General features: G+C 44.4%; 2 protein-coding genes across 4 annotated transcripts in view; one reads left to right on the top strand and one right to left on the bottom strand.

The window, feature by feature from the left end:
* ZW10 (zw10 kinetochore protein) overlaps window positions 1-3,219 on the bottom strand; it is a 41,069-nt gene extending 37,850 nt beyond the window's left edge. For all 3 annotated transcript variants that reach the window (XM_030918705.1, XM_010372384.2, XM_030918706.1), the window contains exon 1: window positions 2,976-3,219. In XM_030918705.1, the coding sequence (XP_030774565.1) occupies window positions 2,976-3,080 (105 nt within the window). In that variant the 5' untranslated portion in view covers window positions 3,081-3,219. The remainder of the gene's footprint in view (window positions 1-2,975) is intronic.
* A 5,212-nt stretch (window positions 3,220-8,431) lies between these two features.
* On the top strand, window positions 8,432-9,121 carry CLDN25 (claudin 25). Its single transcript, XM_010372383.1, has one exon. The coding sequence runs from the start codon at window positions 8,432-8,434 to the stop codon at window positions 9,119-9,121; it is 690 nt and encodes a 229-aa protein (XP_010370685.1).
* The last annotated feature ends 6,140 nt before the right edge of the window (window positions 9,122-15,261 follow it).

Genomic DNA, 15,261 nt, shown 5'->3' with positions numbered 1-15,261 from the left:
CATTGTGGCTCACACCTGTAATCCCAGCACTTTGGGAAGCCAAGGCAGGTAGATCACTTGAGGTCAGGAGTTCAAGACCAGCCTGGCCAACATGGTGCAAACCCATCTCTACTAAAATACAAAAAAATTAGCCAGGCGTGGTGGTGGGTGCCTGTAGTCCCAGCTACTTGGGAGGCTGAGGCAGGAGAATCACTTGAATCCAGAAAGCAGAGATTGCAGTGAGCCGAGATCTCACCACTGCACTCCAGCCTGGGCGACAGAGCAAGAGAGAGACCACCTCAAAAAGAAAAAAAAAAAAGAAATGATGCTGCACTCTGTGTTTGTGCTCCTGATTTCCCTGGAGGTTCTAGACCTCAGGCACTTGAGGAGGCAATTTTTTTTTTTTTTTTTTTTTTTTGAGACAGAGTCTCACTCTGTCACCCAGGCTGGAGTGCAGTGGAGCAATCTCACATCACTACAACCTCCACTTCCTGGGTTCAAGCGATTCTCCTGCCTCAGCCTCCACAGTAGCTGGGATTACAGGCGCCCACCACCACACCCAGCTAATTTTTGTATTTTTAGTAGAGAAGAAGTTTCACCATGTTGGCCAGACTGATCTGGAACTCCTGACCTCAGGTTATCTACCCGCCTTGGCCTCCCAAAGTGCTGGGATTACAGGCGTGAGCCACCGCACCTAGCCAAGGTTGCATTTTTGAGCATAGGGTACAGAAGCCTCTCTGGATTTGGATGTGGCTGAGGAAAGAAGACAGAAGCCAAGGCCATGCACATAAAATGAGGGGTTTGAGTCAGTACTCACCTGGGGGGGAGGGGGTAGAACAGGGAGTGGGGGTTCCATCTTGCAGTAAAATTTTAAAAGAAATAATTTTTAGCCTGCCTCGATTCCTTGGGTGGTTCATTTCAAAGGGTTATTTGCCTCATCTCATATCTTCAGTGAAATTTTACGTGTAATTGTGTATATTTATTCCACCATGGGAAGAGAGAACACCTGTTTAGTGTTGCACTTTAGATTGGTGTCTTTGTTTTGTTAATGCAGCTGTGCCACAAATTCTCCTTTATCTTTTAAAAATGTTATAACTTTAAATTGATTTTTTTCTCTCTCTTTTTGAGATGGAGTCTCACTCTGTCCCTCAGGCTGGAACGCAGTGGCGCAATCTCGGCTCACTGCAACCTCAACCTCACAGGTTCAAGCAATCCTCCTGCCTCAGCCTCCAGAGTAGCTGGGATTACAGGTGCACAACACCACGCCTGGCTAAGTTTGTTAAATTATTATTTCTTTTGACAGTGGAATAAATACATGAATTTGAAAAAAACGAATTGCTTGCCCTCAAATTCCTAGGTAGTAAAGATACCATATACTTGAGCAACAAGAATACAGGACTGAAATGTAACACAGCAACAAAGTTACAAAGCCTTCCAGGGGCACAAATGAGAAAGAGATCCCCTCTCCCTGAGGGAAGATAAAGACTTTTTTTTATGCAGGAGACATTTGAAATGGAACTTGAAAAATGGGTAGAAATACTACAGGTAAAGATGGAAAAATGGCAACATAAGCAAAATATGGGATCAAAAAAAGAGGGGACAGCAGAGAAAGTAATTTTCAATTGGCTGAAGATCCAAGTTGGTAAAGGAAACTAGTGAAAGGAAAGAAAGGCACGTTGGGTTCAGAACACATAGGAGCTAGGGTAGCTTGCCATGCTACAGTAGCTTAAAAATCTGTCTTCTTTCCATCACATTAAACAGTGGTGAAAAATCTGAAAGCCATATTAAAGAAGAGATGTCAGGGATATGACTACTTAAAATTCAGGAAACTACTTTTGTAAAATCAAGAGCTGTTAGGAAGAGTTATACCTGTGTCTTTATTGTGTGTGCCAAACTTGCCCCCTTGAAACCCTACTTGACTCAAATACACAAAATTTTAAATGAAAGCAACTGAAGATGTGGACAAATACTGGCAAGGAAGCAATACTGGTGCAAAGCAAAACTGTGTGTGGCTACCTGCTTCCAGTTTTTGTATCAACCTCAAAGCAGCAACGTCTACCTAAGTACCACTGACACTCAGCACAGCTTCAAGTGCTTGTAGATGAAGAAGTTTTAAAAACACATTAAGAGGCTGGAGGCGGTGGCTCACGCCTGTAATCCCAACACTTTGGGAGGATGAGGCGGGTGGATCACCTGAGGTCAAGAGTTCGAGACCAGCCTGGCCAACATGGTGAAACTCCGTCTCTACTAAAAATACAAAACAAACAGAAAAAAAATTAGCCAGGCGTGGTGGCGCGCGCCTGTAATCCCAGCTATTCAGGAGGCTGAGGCAGGAGAATCGCTTGAACCCGGGAGGCAGAGGTTGCGGTGAGCCGAGATCACTCCAGCCTGGGCAACAGAGCAAGACTCCATCTCAAAAGAGAAATAGATAGATAAAAATAAAAACATACTAAGAGTTTGGGGGTTTTTTTAAGGTCGGGGAGGAGAAAGGTGCAATCCTCCAGGCTATTTTATTCATCAACACATCAAGGAGTGGGTGGAGGAAATAAACACTCATCGATGGAAGAAGGGGAAGGGGGGATCCTGTCTTTTCTATTTCTCTCCTGCGCTCGCTCCCTAGCTTCCTCGGAGCTTCCAGTTGCTCCTCCCGCTCTGCTGGTCTCTTCAGTCTCCCTATTTCCGCGGCACACCCCTCCCCAACATAACTCCACTCCCCAGTGCTCTCCAGCCACCGCCTCTTCGTCTCCACAGCCCCAGGCCTCCTCGCCTCCTCAGTTCCCAACCCCTGTCTGGGCTCCCCTCCAAGATCCCTCCTCAATCCACACACGCTGGGCCTCCCCACTCCTCATTCAGCCCCCACAACTACATCTCCCCGACAGGCCCCACTCTGCTGGTCCCCACTCTGTCTGCCCTTAGCCCCCAACTCCTCTCTCCAGTCCCTTCACACATGGACCCGGCGTCTCCTTCCAGTCAGCATACAGCTGCCCCGCTCTCACCTTAATCTCCTCCACCCGCCGGGTCAGGCGGCTGATCCGGGTCCCCAGATCCTCCTTTTCCAGCCTCCCGGAGTGTGCCAAAACTTCTGTCACGAACGAGGCCATGGTCAAGACGGGAATCAATGCTGACTGGGTCACTCTCGTAGCCAGCGCGGCAGCTCCCGTCCCGCCGGCCGTCTTGACGCGCGGCCTGCCGGGAAACGGAGTCTCGAGGGCCTCAGCCCGCCGCCCGGAGGGCGAGGGGCGCACTACAACTCCCAGCAGGCACCGCTCCAATCCCGGGATGGGATTTCCACGGTGTCCCGTAGTTGGCAAACTGTATGCAGACGCGTTTTCTTCCTTAGTTGTTTTCAAAGTTTGTCGCTTCCCGCCCGTTTTTCACTGGAGGAAATTAAACGTTTTTAATGACCAGGTCTAACTGAATCTTTCTAAACTTCAAAAGGCTTACGTGTAAAATTACCTAACTGAAAGAGTCAACGAGCCCATCTCGATCTTTTTTCCTCAACTTTTATTGGGCCGCTGTGGCACCAGAAGCTATGAACGGCGCCCTCTGGAGTTGTGTAAAGAAGTGGCGTCACCTCATTATAAATAAAAGGCCTGTAATTGCATCTGTGAACATATATTACATCTACGTGATACATTACACATTTACATTACCTACATTACATATTTATATTACTTAGATAGACATAATATTAGTCCTGTGTGAACAAGAACAAGATACTTAGTACTTTGTCAGATTATAAATACGTAAGTGTGTCAAAAGCTTTTAGAAATGGTTTATTTTAATGCATTGCATATAGAAAGATGTTCACAATATTCTATGTATAGTATGGTTCCTTTTCAAAAACACAAGTCTATAGCCATTGTTTGATCAAAAAACAAAAAGTAGGTAAGTATGTACGTAAAGGACAGACATCAAATTATCCTATGGGTGGTGGATTTATGGTGTTTATGCTCTTCTCTGCCCTTGCTTTCTCTATTTTTCTGCAGTAAACATACACAGTCCTCCCTTGGTATGGGGGGATTGGTTCCAGAAACCTCCCCTGCCCCCATAGCAAAATCCATGGATGCTCAAGTCTCTTACATAAAATGATGTAATGTTTACAAGTAATCAGCACACATCCTCCCCATACACTTTAAATCCTCTGTAGATACTTATAAGACCGAATACAAATCAATCTAAATGCTATATAGTCGTTATATTGTATTTTTATTTGCATTATTTTTTGTTGTTGTATTGTTATTTTTTATTAGTTTTTCCAGGATATTTTTGATCTGTGGTTGGTTGGATCCATGGATACCAAGAGCCAAATGTACTGCTTTGATTAAAAGTAAAAGGTTTTTTGTTTTTTAAAAAGGTATATTGTGAGGGTTGACCCCAAATAGGCACTGACCCTAAGATCCCTGACAATTTTAAGTGTCTGCGAGATAATCTGCTTATCCCAGTGAAGCAAGGGCTGATTCATGTGCTATAAGGAGAGGAAACAAAACTGGGATTGAGAGAGGAAGCTCTGAAAACAGTCAAAACATCGAGAGAAACTCCTTTCCTTGGAAAACCAAATCAATCGCTTTTTGGTAGACCTGTCAACTTTACTTTGAATTCTAACTGCACTAATAATAAATGCCCAATGACAAAGAATGACTGACAGATGAAAATTCTGAAACTTTGTACTGCATATTTATTAAGCAATTATCACATAGCAGACGTTGTGCTAGGTCTGGGGACCCACGACATGTGAATATATAATCACAGAAAAATATGATAATTACTAATCTGTAGGTAGATGAGGGATGGATCTAGATTTAGTGGAACCTAAATCTTACGCAGTTGCAGGAAGGGGAAGGACTCTTTAAGAAAAAGAATATAGGCCGGGCGCGGTGGCTCAAGCCTGTAATCCCAGCACTTTGGGAGGCCGAGACGGGCGGATCACGAGGTCAGGAGATTGAGACCCTCTTGGCTAACACGGTGAAACCCCGTCTCTACTAAAAAATACAAAAAACTAGCCGGGCGAGGTGGCAGGCGCCTGTAGCCCCAGCTACTCGGGAGGCTGAGGCAGGAGAATGGCTTAAACCCAGGAGGCGGAGCTTGCAGTGAGCTGAGATCCGGCCACTGCACTCCAGCCTGGGCGACAGAGCGAGACCCCGTCTCAAAAAAAAAAAAAGAAAAGAAAAGAAAAAGAAAAAGAATATAAAATAATGAATACAAAATTAGATGCCAGTCTTAGAAGGGACCTGTGAAAGTAACGAGCCCTGAAGTTTAATCTGCCCCTGAGGAAGGTGCAAATGGCAGAGGAAATACTGGAGGAGAAGCACCCAGTCTCTGACTGAATCAGAAAGGTTTCAAAATGTTAACATTTACAGGAGGCCATTGCTTTGGACTGAGTTTCTGCACTAAGCCCAACAGACCAAACCAAAATGGAGTCACTCATGCTAAAGCTCTGCTTCACCACACCAAAACGAAGCTGTCTATCTGACCTTCTGAGAAATCAGGAGAATGAGAGATAGTCACTAAATTCCCAAACCTGCCAGTTTCAGTCAGTGTGATGACGAAGTTCCCTCTGTTTTAATTCTTACAAAAAAGTACCTGAACTAAACTATTGCCAATCCATCAGTTATTTTCGTATTGTTCTGTTTCTTGGTTCCCACCTTACAAGGAAATTCAATTTGAAACAGCCAATCTGCTTTATGTTCTTTGTTTCTCTTTTCTTCAGCCTTTTTCTTTCTATAAAACCAACCTCCTCTGTTCAGCTCATCAGGACACTGATTCTACTTTATGGAATGAAGTGTTGCCTGATTCTAGAATCACAAAGTGAATTAAGATCTTTAAACTAAATTTGTTGTAATTTTGTCTTTCGACAACGGTAATGAGAAATCTGAAGTGAGAATGAAAGGAAGTGCTACTCTGAGATTGAGGTTCTGGGACCTCCCTCCAGAAAACCTATCTGTACATACCCACAAAACACAACTGCCTAAGCTCTTGCTTCTTCCTGAGCAGAGAGACTACTGGGTAAGGTGAAGACTGTTCCTCAAGGTCCAAGGAAAAGTCAGGGAAGAGCCAGAGTTAGGCTGAGAAAGGAGAAGAAAGAGCACGCAGCATGGACTGCAATGGCTACACAGTCAATGCATGCAACAATGAATGAATACTTGAATTTTAAAAAAGAAATTAATACATGCATGTGTTCTGTATTCCCTCATTAACCTCACCTTCTTCATAGTTCACATTTATCATGGCTTATATGTCTCCCAATTCACAGATGTTCACAAATCATCAGGATAAGGCAAGGAAGTCAGGAGCAAAGTCTGAAAGGATTCCTCCTGGCCTATCGTGACTCACATACACATGACATCCCTGTATTCAAGAAGCAAAGTAGCGAATGCATTATTTCTGGCAGAGGACAGTATAAGCAGACAGCATTTCCAAGTTTGCACAGTATTTTCAATCATGTTGCTATAATAGCAGCATAAGGTGCCAACAATTTGAAAAAGCAGCCCATTTGCTTCAAAATAGTATGAAAGGGAAGGAGTGGGTGCAGGTAGAAATGAAGCAAGATTGGGACGAGTGGATAATTTCTGAAGTGAAACGATGCGATATGCGATTTCTTTATACCATTCATTCTACTTTTGTATATGTCTGAAGTTTTCTGTAATAAAACATAAAAGAAAAATGAGCACTTCAAATGATTCTGTGTGCCTTCCCCCAAAACCTCACACCACTGATAAACACTGGTATACCAGATGTCTTAGGTGTTGAGCCATCAGTTAGACAAAGTCAAGATCCTCCTTTCTCAGGATATGTCTCTTCCTTTCAGAAACACCTTTGCTTTCACTTCATATCTACCACACAGTGTGGAGTAGGTTAATTTGTGAATAGGGAAACACATGAGTCAGACATTCATGACTCCAACAGAATAAATCCGTTTTCTTCTCTGTCTTGCTATAAAGACTAAGTCTCACCCACATGCTGTGTCACCAGTGTGCAGAGGCAGCTTCTGCAGCCTGGGGACAAGAACATGAAATGTCCAAGTTTGAGCTGCCTGGCTCATGTTGGATCTGTTGTTTACCAGCTGGGGGACCTTGGCAAGTTACCTAAAGTGTATCGTACAGTGACCGTGTGAAAATTAAGTAAGGATAAAGCGTCTAGCCAAAAGTCTGGCATTTAGCCGTACACAGTAAATGCAAATTACTTCCTTTCCTGTCAGAACCTGCTACTTGGCAGCAACAACAAACAGGAATGGAAGCTGGTATGATTACCATTTATTATAGCTGCTGTCCCAGCAGCAAGGGGAGCCTGGGGAGGGAGCACCTCCCTCTGGGGATATTCTGGGTTTGGGTAGGTTCCTTGGATTGAGGAATTTAAAATTATTTTGTAAAATTAATATTTGTGCGCTTTTGTAATAAAAATATTAAGTGATAAATTTATAAAATATGTAAAATACATAGGTAAGCACAAATAAGGAAATAAAAATTATGCATAATTTTATCACCAAAATAATCATGTTAACATTTTGTGGTCTACACAAACACACACATGCACACACACACATGCACATATTTCTATATATTCTTTGTCTTTTTCTTTTTTTTGAGATGGGGACTCACTCTGTCACCCAGGCTGGAGTATAGCGGCGTGATCTCGGTTCACTGCAACCTCCTGCCTCAGCCTCCTAAGCAGCTTGGACTACAGGCGTGTGTCACCATGCCCGGCTAATTTTTTTATTTTCTTAGTAGAGGTGAGGTTTCGCCATGTTGCCCAGGCTGGCCTGCCACCCACCTCAGCCTCCCAAAGTGCTGGGATTACAGGCCTGAGCTACCATTCCCGGTTGCATTCTATATATTCTATGTACTGTTTGGTCACTCGCTTTTCTCACTTAACGATATATCAAAAATATTTTTCATATCATTACATTTTTTTCTATAAAATCACTTTAAAATGACTGCCTAGTATTAACAAAAAATGACAATTCTTAACAATATTTCAATGGACATTTTCATAAATCTTTGTACATATCCATGATACATTAGGTAGATTTCTGGAGATAAGGTGCTGGGTCAAAGTATGCATATGTTTAAAAGTATGACACATAAAGTCATGTTGCCCTTCGAAAAGATTATATCGATGTGTATTTCCAGAACATCGATCATTCTTGTGATCTCAGAGCTGAGGAGTGATTTTAGTTTATGAATTTATTCATCAGATATGTATTGATGGCTCCCTGTATGGCTTTTTTGCCTGTCATGGGACCCTCCCCCAGACTCCACACCACATCTGATATTGGACACACCCCCTAAACCCAAACATTGCCAATTCCTGGCACCTGCCTCAGCTGCTGCTCAGAACACTGAAACAAGAGCCCTCTCCCAATGTGAAAGATCTTCCACTCAAGTAGTCCCTGCTAACCAGTCACTGACCCACTCGTGCTCCTTTTCTTTCTGCATCTGTGGTGGGAGTGACTATGGCCTGGAGTTTCCGTGGGAAAGTCCAGCTCGGGGGGCTACTTCTCTCCCTCCTTGGCTGGGTCTGCTCCTGTGTTACCACCATCCTGCCCCAGTGGAAGACTCTTAATCTGGAACCGAACGAGATGGAGACCTGGATCATGGGGATTTGGGAGGTCTGCGTGGTTCGAGAGGAAGTTGCCACTGTGTGCAAGGCCTTTGAATCCTTCTTGTCTCTGCCCCAGGAGCTTCAGGTAGCACGCATCCTCATGGTAGCCTCCCACAGGCTGGGCCTATTGGGGCTTTTGCTCTCCAGCTTTGGGTCTGAATGCTTCCAGTTTCACAGGATCAGATGGGTATTCAAGAGGTGGCTTGGCTTCCTGGGAGGGACTTTGGAGGCATCTGCTTTAGCCACTACCCTCCTTCCCGTCTCCTGGGTGGCCCATGCCACAATCCAAGACTTCTGGGATGACAGCATCCCTGACATCATACCTCAGTGGGAGTTTGGAGGTGCCCTCTACTTGGGCTGGGCTGCTGGTATTTTCCTGGCTCTTGGTGGGCTACTCCTCGTCTTCTCATCCTGCCTGGGAAAAGAAGATGTGCCTTTTCCTTTGATGGTTGGTCCCACCATCCCCCCATCCTGTGCTCCAGTAGAGGAGTCAGATGGCTCCTTCCACCTCATGCTAAAACCTAGGAACCCCGTCGTCTAGGACTGGCTTCTGCCAAGGATCTGTGGAATAAAGGAATGTCCACAGAATCCTTTCTCACTCTAGGTTTGTTTGCTTCATTTTGAGGGTGGTGGTCACTGTCCCACTTACCAAGGATGTGATTGTGTTGATGATATGGTAGTCCTCATTTCAGAACAAAAACTCAGGGCACAGTATCTAACAAACATGTTTTTCTGATTTGAGATTTTATTTATATAAAAATGCTTTAAAACTCATAACTTTAATTACATATTTGATTCTTTCATTACTAAGGAAAAATATATTACAAAATTGCAACCATCAGAGAAAATCTAGTGTGAATAGGCACTTACTGTTCTGTATAGGTTAAAAAAAAAAAAAGTTGAAGAAGGTGCCTTGGCAAAGGAAAATGAATTATTGGCCCAGAACAGCATCTTAGGACAGAAATCATCTTTGTGTCCATTTTCAGCCTCAGGTGTACAATTTGAAAGAGAGCTTCACAATATACCTTTGCTGTTTTATAGATCCTTAATATCCCAAAGGAGAGACATAGTCTTGTTTCTGCCACATCGTGAGGCGATGAGCAGTCTACTCTGTCTTCCCCACCTGAAGGTTAACAGTCAGTCTAAGTGAGTGGTAGGGTGACCAACTCTCCTGGTTTGCCCAGAACAAGGTACTTTCAGTGCTAAAACTAGCCAAGTCCCAAGCAAACTGGGACACAGTGATTACCTTAGAATGACTGTGTCCAAATACTGCCCAATGTGAGCATGTATATGAAAGAAGTAGCTTCTCAGAAATGTCTTTCACCATGTGCAAAATCACAGTATAACTCCTTGAATTTTTGTTTTGTTGTGTTTTTTTGTTTGTTTTTGTTTTTGAGACAGGGTCTCACTCTGTTGCCCAGCCTGGAGTGCAGTGGCATGATCATAGCTCACTGCAGCCTCAAACTCTTAGGCTCAAGGGATCCTCCTGCCTCAGCCTCCCGAGTAGCTGGGATTACAGGCATGAGCCACCAAGCTCAGCTAATTTTTTAAATTTTTTGTAGAAATGGGGTCTCGCTATATTGCCCAGCTGGTATCAAACTCCTGGCCTCCCCTTAAATTTTAACCTGAGTGTCAGCAGACCTACCCAGGTTGCGGCTACAAATCAAGTCCCTTCCTAACCTAAGTTCCTTTGCTTGCTCTGCCTGCAATGGCAGGCTCTCTCCTGACTACCCCACCTCAGGTCTTCCTCCGGCATTTCTGCAGGTCCTGAAGGAGGAGCTTCCTGTTGCTCATAAACCTGTTTGTCAGCTGCAATCATCCTGCAGCATCCACCTTGTTCCTCTCCCTGCCACCTGTCCTCCACTCCTGTAATCAGTTCAAGAATCACCATTGGCCCTGCCAACAATTCCCTCAGGAGAGCAGCTAAAGGGGATGGCTCCTAATGCCCCAAGTAGGTCACTTCTCCAGGTTCAGAGGCATGCTGGATTCCTCACAGTACAGAGGACACTCCTCCCTCCCCAAGCTGGTGCTGTGCTTTGTCAGCTCAACTCTGAGGTCTCACAACGCTTCTCACCTCCTGATAAAATAGCCCCAATATCACGAGATAGCCATTGCTCAAGCAAGAATACACACACTCAGACACAAGAGTAAACAAATTTGCCAAAGTAGCCCAGGACAGTTCCCTCCTTAGAAAAGTACCTTTTTTCCCCCCCTGCAGAAATGGAGTCCGCATAGGTGCAACTTCATCTTCTGCAACTCTTACCTTCTTACCCAGAGCAGATTTCTCTGGAAGTCACAGTTTCTCCAGAAAGCTCCTTCTCCTTTTATGGCTGTCCTTTTATGTATGTCTACTTGGCATGCACAAATCAAAATGATCCCTAGGCAAATACAGCTCTGAGTACAAAGGGCCAGTTTGCATCAAAGGTGTATCCTGGCTTTCTGTGTCTGGTAGGTCAGAAAATGGTTTCCAATGCCTATTATATTAGCTACTCCTTCTCAACAAAGTTTCAAAGCTCTTTGGACCAAGCTTCAGTCAGGGGGGAGGCTCAATTATCTAAGCATTTTCTTGACCTCCCAGTGTCTACATGAAAGAATCATTTCATTACTCATCCATCTGATCATTTATTCACTCACTTAACAAACATTTATTGAGCACTGACCATGTGCTAGGAACCAGGATAAAATGGTAAGACAAAATATATTCCTGTCCCTCATTCAGGCAAATTAGGGAGACAATTTTTTTTGTTGATTTGAGACAGAGTTTCACTCTTGCCCAGGCTGGAGTGCAATGGTACGATCTTGGCTCACTGCAAACTCCGCATCCCAGGCTCAAGCAATTCTCCTGCCTCAACCTCCCAAGTAACTGGGATTACAGGCGTGTGCCACCACACCCTGCTAATTTTGTATTTTCAGTAGAGACGGGGTTTCACCACAGTCAGGCTGGTCTCAAACTCCTGACCTCAAGTGATCCACCCGCCTCGGCCTCCCAAAATGCTGGGATTATAGGCGTGAGCCACTGCACTGAGCCAGGAGACAAATATTAATGTAAAATCACTCAAATAAATGTAAATAGTAACTTTGACAACCTTTACAAATTTGGAAAGGTACATGGTTCTATAACATCATGCAATAGTTTAATCAACTTTTATGAATGTAAAAAAGAGAAAAATATATATACATAAAAAAGATCATGCAATAGGAGGGATTTAACCTAGTCAGTGGTTCACGAATCGATACTCAAAGGAAGCGATAACTGGCTGAACAGTAAAGGGTGGGCAGCAGTTCCAGATGAGGAGGGGAGAGGAAGATGCGTAAGGTGAAGCTGGCAAAGTAGGAAGAAGCCAGACCTTGTAGGGCCTTGTAGGCCTCAGTAAGGAACATAGTCTGTATTCTCAGGAACATGGGAAACCAAGCACATGGTCCGGGAACAGGAGCTTGGCAGCAGTAACCCACTCTCCCTTTTCTAATGACTTGTCTCTATGAAATTTCCTTATCACACAGTTGTGTTGGGCTTACAGGTAAATGTTGGTAGTTTTACTGAACATATCTTGAAAATTTTTTCCGTTTTGGAAGAGCAGATATTATTTGTTTTGCTACTGAGGAAAATGAGATTCCGAGAATTTAGGTGACATGCCCATGGTGAGTAATTAACTGACTCAAGACTTGAAGCCAGGGTTTGGCACCATGGCAGTCTTTCTTCACTTTGTCCTATGACCTTATGGGATGGGTTGCTTAGACAATCGACCAGACCAAAGGAAAAACTCTCGCTGAAGGCCAGGCGCGGTGGCTCATGCCTGTAATCCCAGCACTTTGGGAGGCCGAGGCAGGCAGATCACCTGCGGTCAGGAGTTCAAGACCACCCTGGCCAACATGGTAAAACCTCATCTCTACAAAAATACAAAAATTAGCTGGGCATGATGGTGGGTGCCTGTAATCCCAGCTACTTGGGAGGCTGAGGCAGAGGTTGCAGTGAGCCGCGTTCGTGCCATTGCACTCCAGCCTGAGCGACAGAGCGAGACTCTGTCTCAAAAAAAAATAAAAAACTTCTCACTGAAGTCGATGGAAAAACCAAAGACCTTCAAAATAAAACCCTCCTTTGTGCTTATGTTGAGGTTTAAACAGGGTCTTTGTTGCCAGGTGGCTCACCTGCTCCTGCTGGTGGTTTGCAGCCCTCACCTGAATCCCACATTTGCAGGTGCTGATGACATTTTTTCATCAGCAAGTGATTATGGCTTCCTCTGCAGAGAAATGGACACTAACGATTTGTTAAGAAAATATTCTGTCTTCCCAACTCTCTTTATAAAGGACAAAAGGAATTTTTTAAATGGGTGTGGGCACAAACTCTTGATGACATACTGGCCACGTGGCCAACAGCATGTCCTTCCCCAAAAGGGAATGTGATCTGCATTCTAGTGGGAATCCGCATTTAGAGAGAGTCTGAGGAAAGAGATGCTGTTCACCTAAAACTGCCATTGTTTTAGCCACCTGCTTTGAAGGGGCAAATAATGAGAGATAAAAATAGAACTAATTAAATCATAACTTCAACACGGCTTTTTCTCATATAGATCTGTGGCAGATTATTCTCACATCAAAAACATTTCTTTATTGTGGTTACACATGGAGAGGTGTGTAGTCATATGTATCAGAAAGAGAAAGAAACATTAATCAATCAATATTTCAAGCCAGAAGTATTTATTATGTGCAAGGTAGTGGAGGAAAATAACTCAGGGACTCACCAAATTTGATGCAGTTGGAGTTTAGTCACTTGGTGCGATCTTCTCCATCAAACTGTCTTTGGGTTTGAAAATTTCACCAATGGGAGTGAAGGCATTCCAGAAGGTCTCTATTAAAATACTCATCCGTAACCCTTCTGAACTTCTGAATTAGCTCTAGGGAAAAGTCCTAAGGGAACGTGATTTGGGGATGGGAAAGAAGTCAGAATGGTTTCAAGGGCTTCTGGCCAGGAGATGTGTCCTCGCAGCCAGGATCAGGACAATAAGAAACTCAGGAAAATGTTTGTTTATAGTCACTGGTCTCATAGGGAACTAAAAGAAGACGTAGTTCCCTTTCTACTCCATCAGTCGATGGATCTATTATTTTTTAACCCAGTTGTTCATCTACGTTTATAGGATGTGGAATGAACTTTTCTGTTGCCCAGAGTTTTGAGTAAAGCCTCAAAGCCCTGTCCCATAGGCGACAGTGCCTTATATTCTAAAGAGATGGGCTGCTAAGAGGTGTCCAAACTGGTCCACCTTCACTCCCAACATCCCACAGGAGAGAAGAGTCCAGAGTCATTAAGGGAGGATTCCTGGAAGGGATTTCATAACAGTCTAGAGTATTATTATGTTCTCTATCCTTCCTAGCGAGGAATGGGATGGAGGTGGACCTTGAGAGAACCACTTGCAGGTCCAAGTTGTTCCCAGGAGGGAAGACTGGATCTGAGACACCCCCATCCCAAACCTGCTGAGCCACAGAAACTCCGTGGGCCCGCTCCTGCTGCAACCAGAATGGAGCCCAAGAAAGCTCTTGGGAAAACCTAGGCAGAGGCCTAGAGGCAGGTGTGTGACCTCCACTGAAGCAGCCTGAAGGCAGGCGGCTTGTTGGAGTGGGACAGCCGCAGCACCTGCACTTCTGCCTTTTACTAGGACAAGGTGGTGAATGTCCTATACCCAAATGGGTGCTGGAGAAGGCAATCGGGGTGATGTTCCAAAGTGCCATTGGAAAGTGTTAATGATCAGGGCAGGACCAAAGAGGTAAGAGGTCAGTCAGAAAACCCGGAAGTATCAGCGAAATGAATGGCGTGTGAAGGTTTTCTACAGGACCCTCCGAAGAGCCCGTAAAATGCTCCCTGCAAGACCTAGTAATTGGGTTCCTGTCATAATAAAGGACATTGACTCAAGAGAGTATTATAAATGACAGTATTTTTTTAAATTTTATTTTTATTTTTTAATAGAGGCAGGGTCTCACTATGTTGCCCAGGCTGGCAACTGAACTCCTGGGCTCAAGTGATCTTCCCACTTCAGCAACCCAAAGTGCTGGGATTATAGGCATGAGCCACTGCATCTAGACAATGACAGGGTTTTTGTTTTTTGTTTTTTGTTTTTTTGAGATAGAGTCTTGCTCAGTCGCCCAGGCTGGAGTGCAGTGGCGCGATCTCGGCTCACTACAAGATCCGCCTCCTACGTTCACACCATTCTCCTGCCTCAGCCTACCGAGTAGCTGCGACTACAGGTGCCCGTCACCGCGCCTCGCTAATTTTTTGTATTTTTAGTAGAGACAGGGCTTCACTGTGTTAGCCAGGATGGTCTCAATCTCCTGACCTCGTGATCCGCCTGCCTCGGCCTCCTGAAGTGCTGGGATTAGAGGCGTGATCACTGCACCCGGCCCACAGTTTTTTAAGAAGTAAAAAATGCCCTTTGCTTTTTTCTCCTATAAACTCTCCTCCCCCAGGCTCTGAGGGAACCAAATTGGGGGTTAGCCGAAGGAATGGGGGAGGGAGAGTGAAAGAAATCCTACATCTCCTTCCTTACTGCTGGTCTGGGAACCACTGGCTAAGGCCTGAACTAAGGACAGGGGAGAAGCACTGAAATGAATGAGAGTGAATTTAGATTGAGACTAGCCTGGGCTCTTTCATACATGAAAATCATTCTGTTTTCCTACTCATACATGACAATAAACCTT

This window comes from Rhinopithecus roxellana, chromosome 15 (genome assembly GCF_007565055.1).
Source record: "Rhinopithecus roxellana isolate Shanxi Qingling chromosome 15, ASM756505v1, whole genome shotgun sequence".
Classification (NCBI taxonomy): domain Eukaryota; kingdom Metazoa; phylum Chordata; class Mammalia; order Primates; family Cercopithecidae; genus Rhinopithecus; species Rhinopithecus roxellana.
Note: the sequence above shows the minus strand (reverse complement) of the source record. Positions and strands in the feature narration are given on the sequence as shown.

Coding starts and splice junctions, on each gene's coding strand:
- CLDN25 (XM_010372383.1), top strand. CDS start 8,432: ATGGCCTGGAGTTTCCGTGGGAAAGTCCAGCTCGGGGGGCTACTTCTC.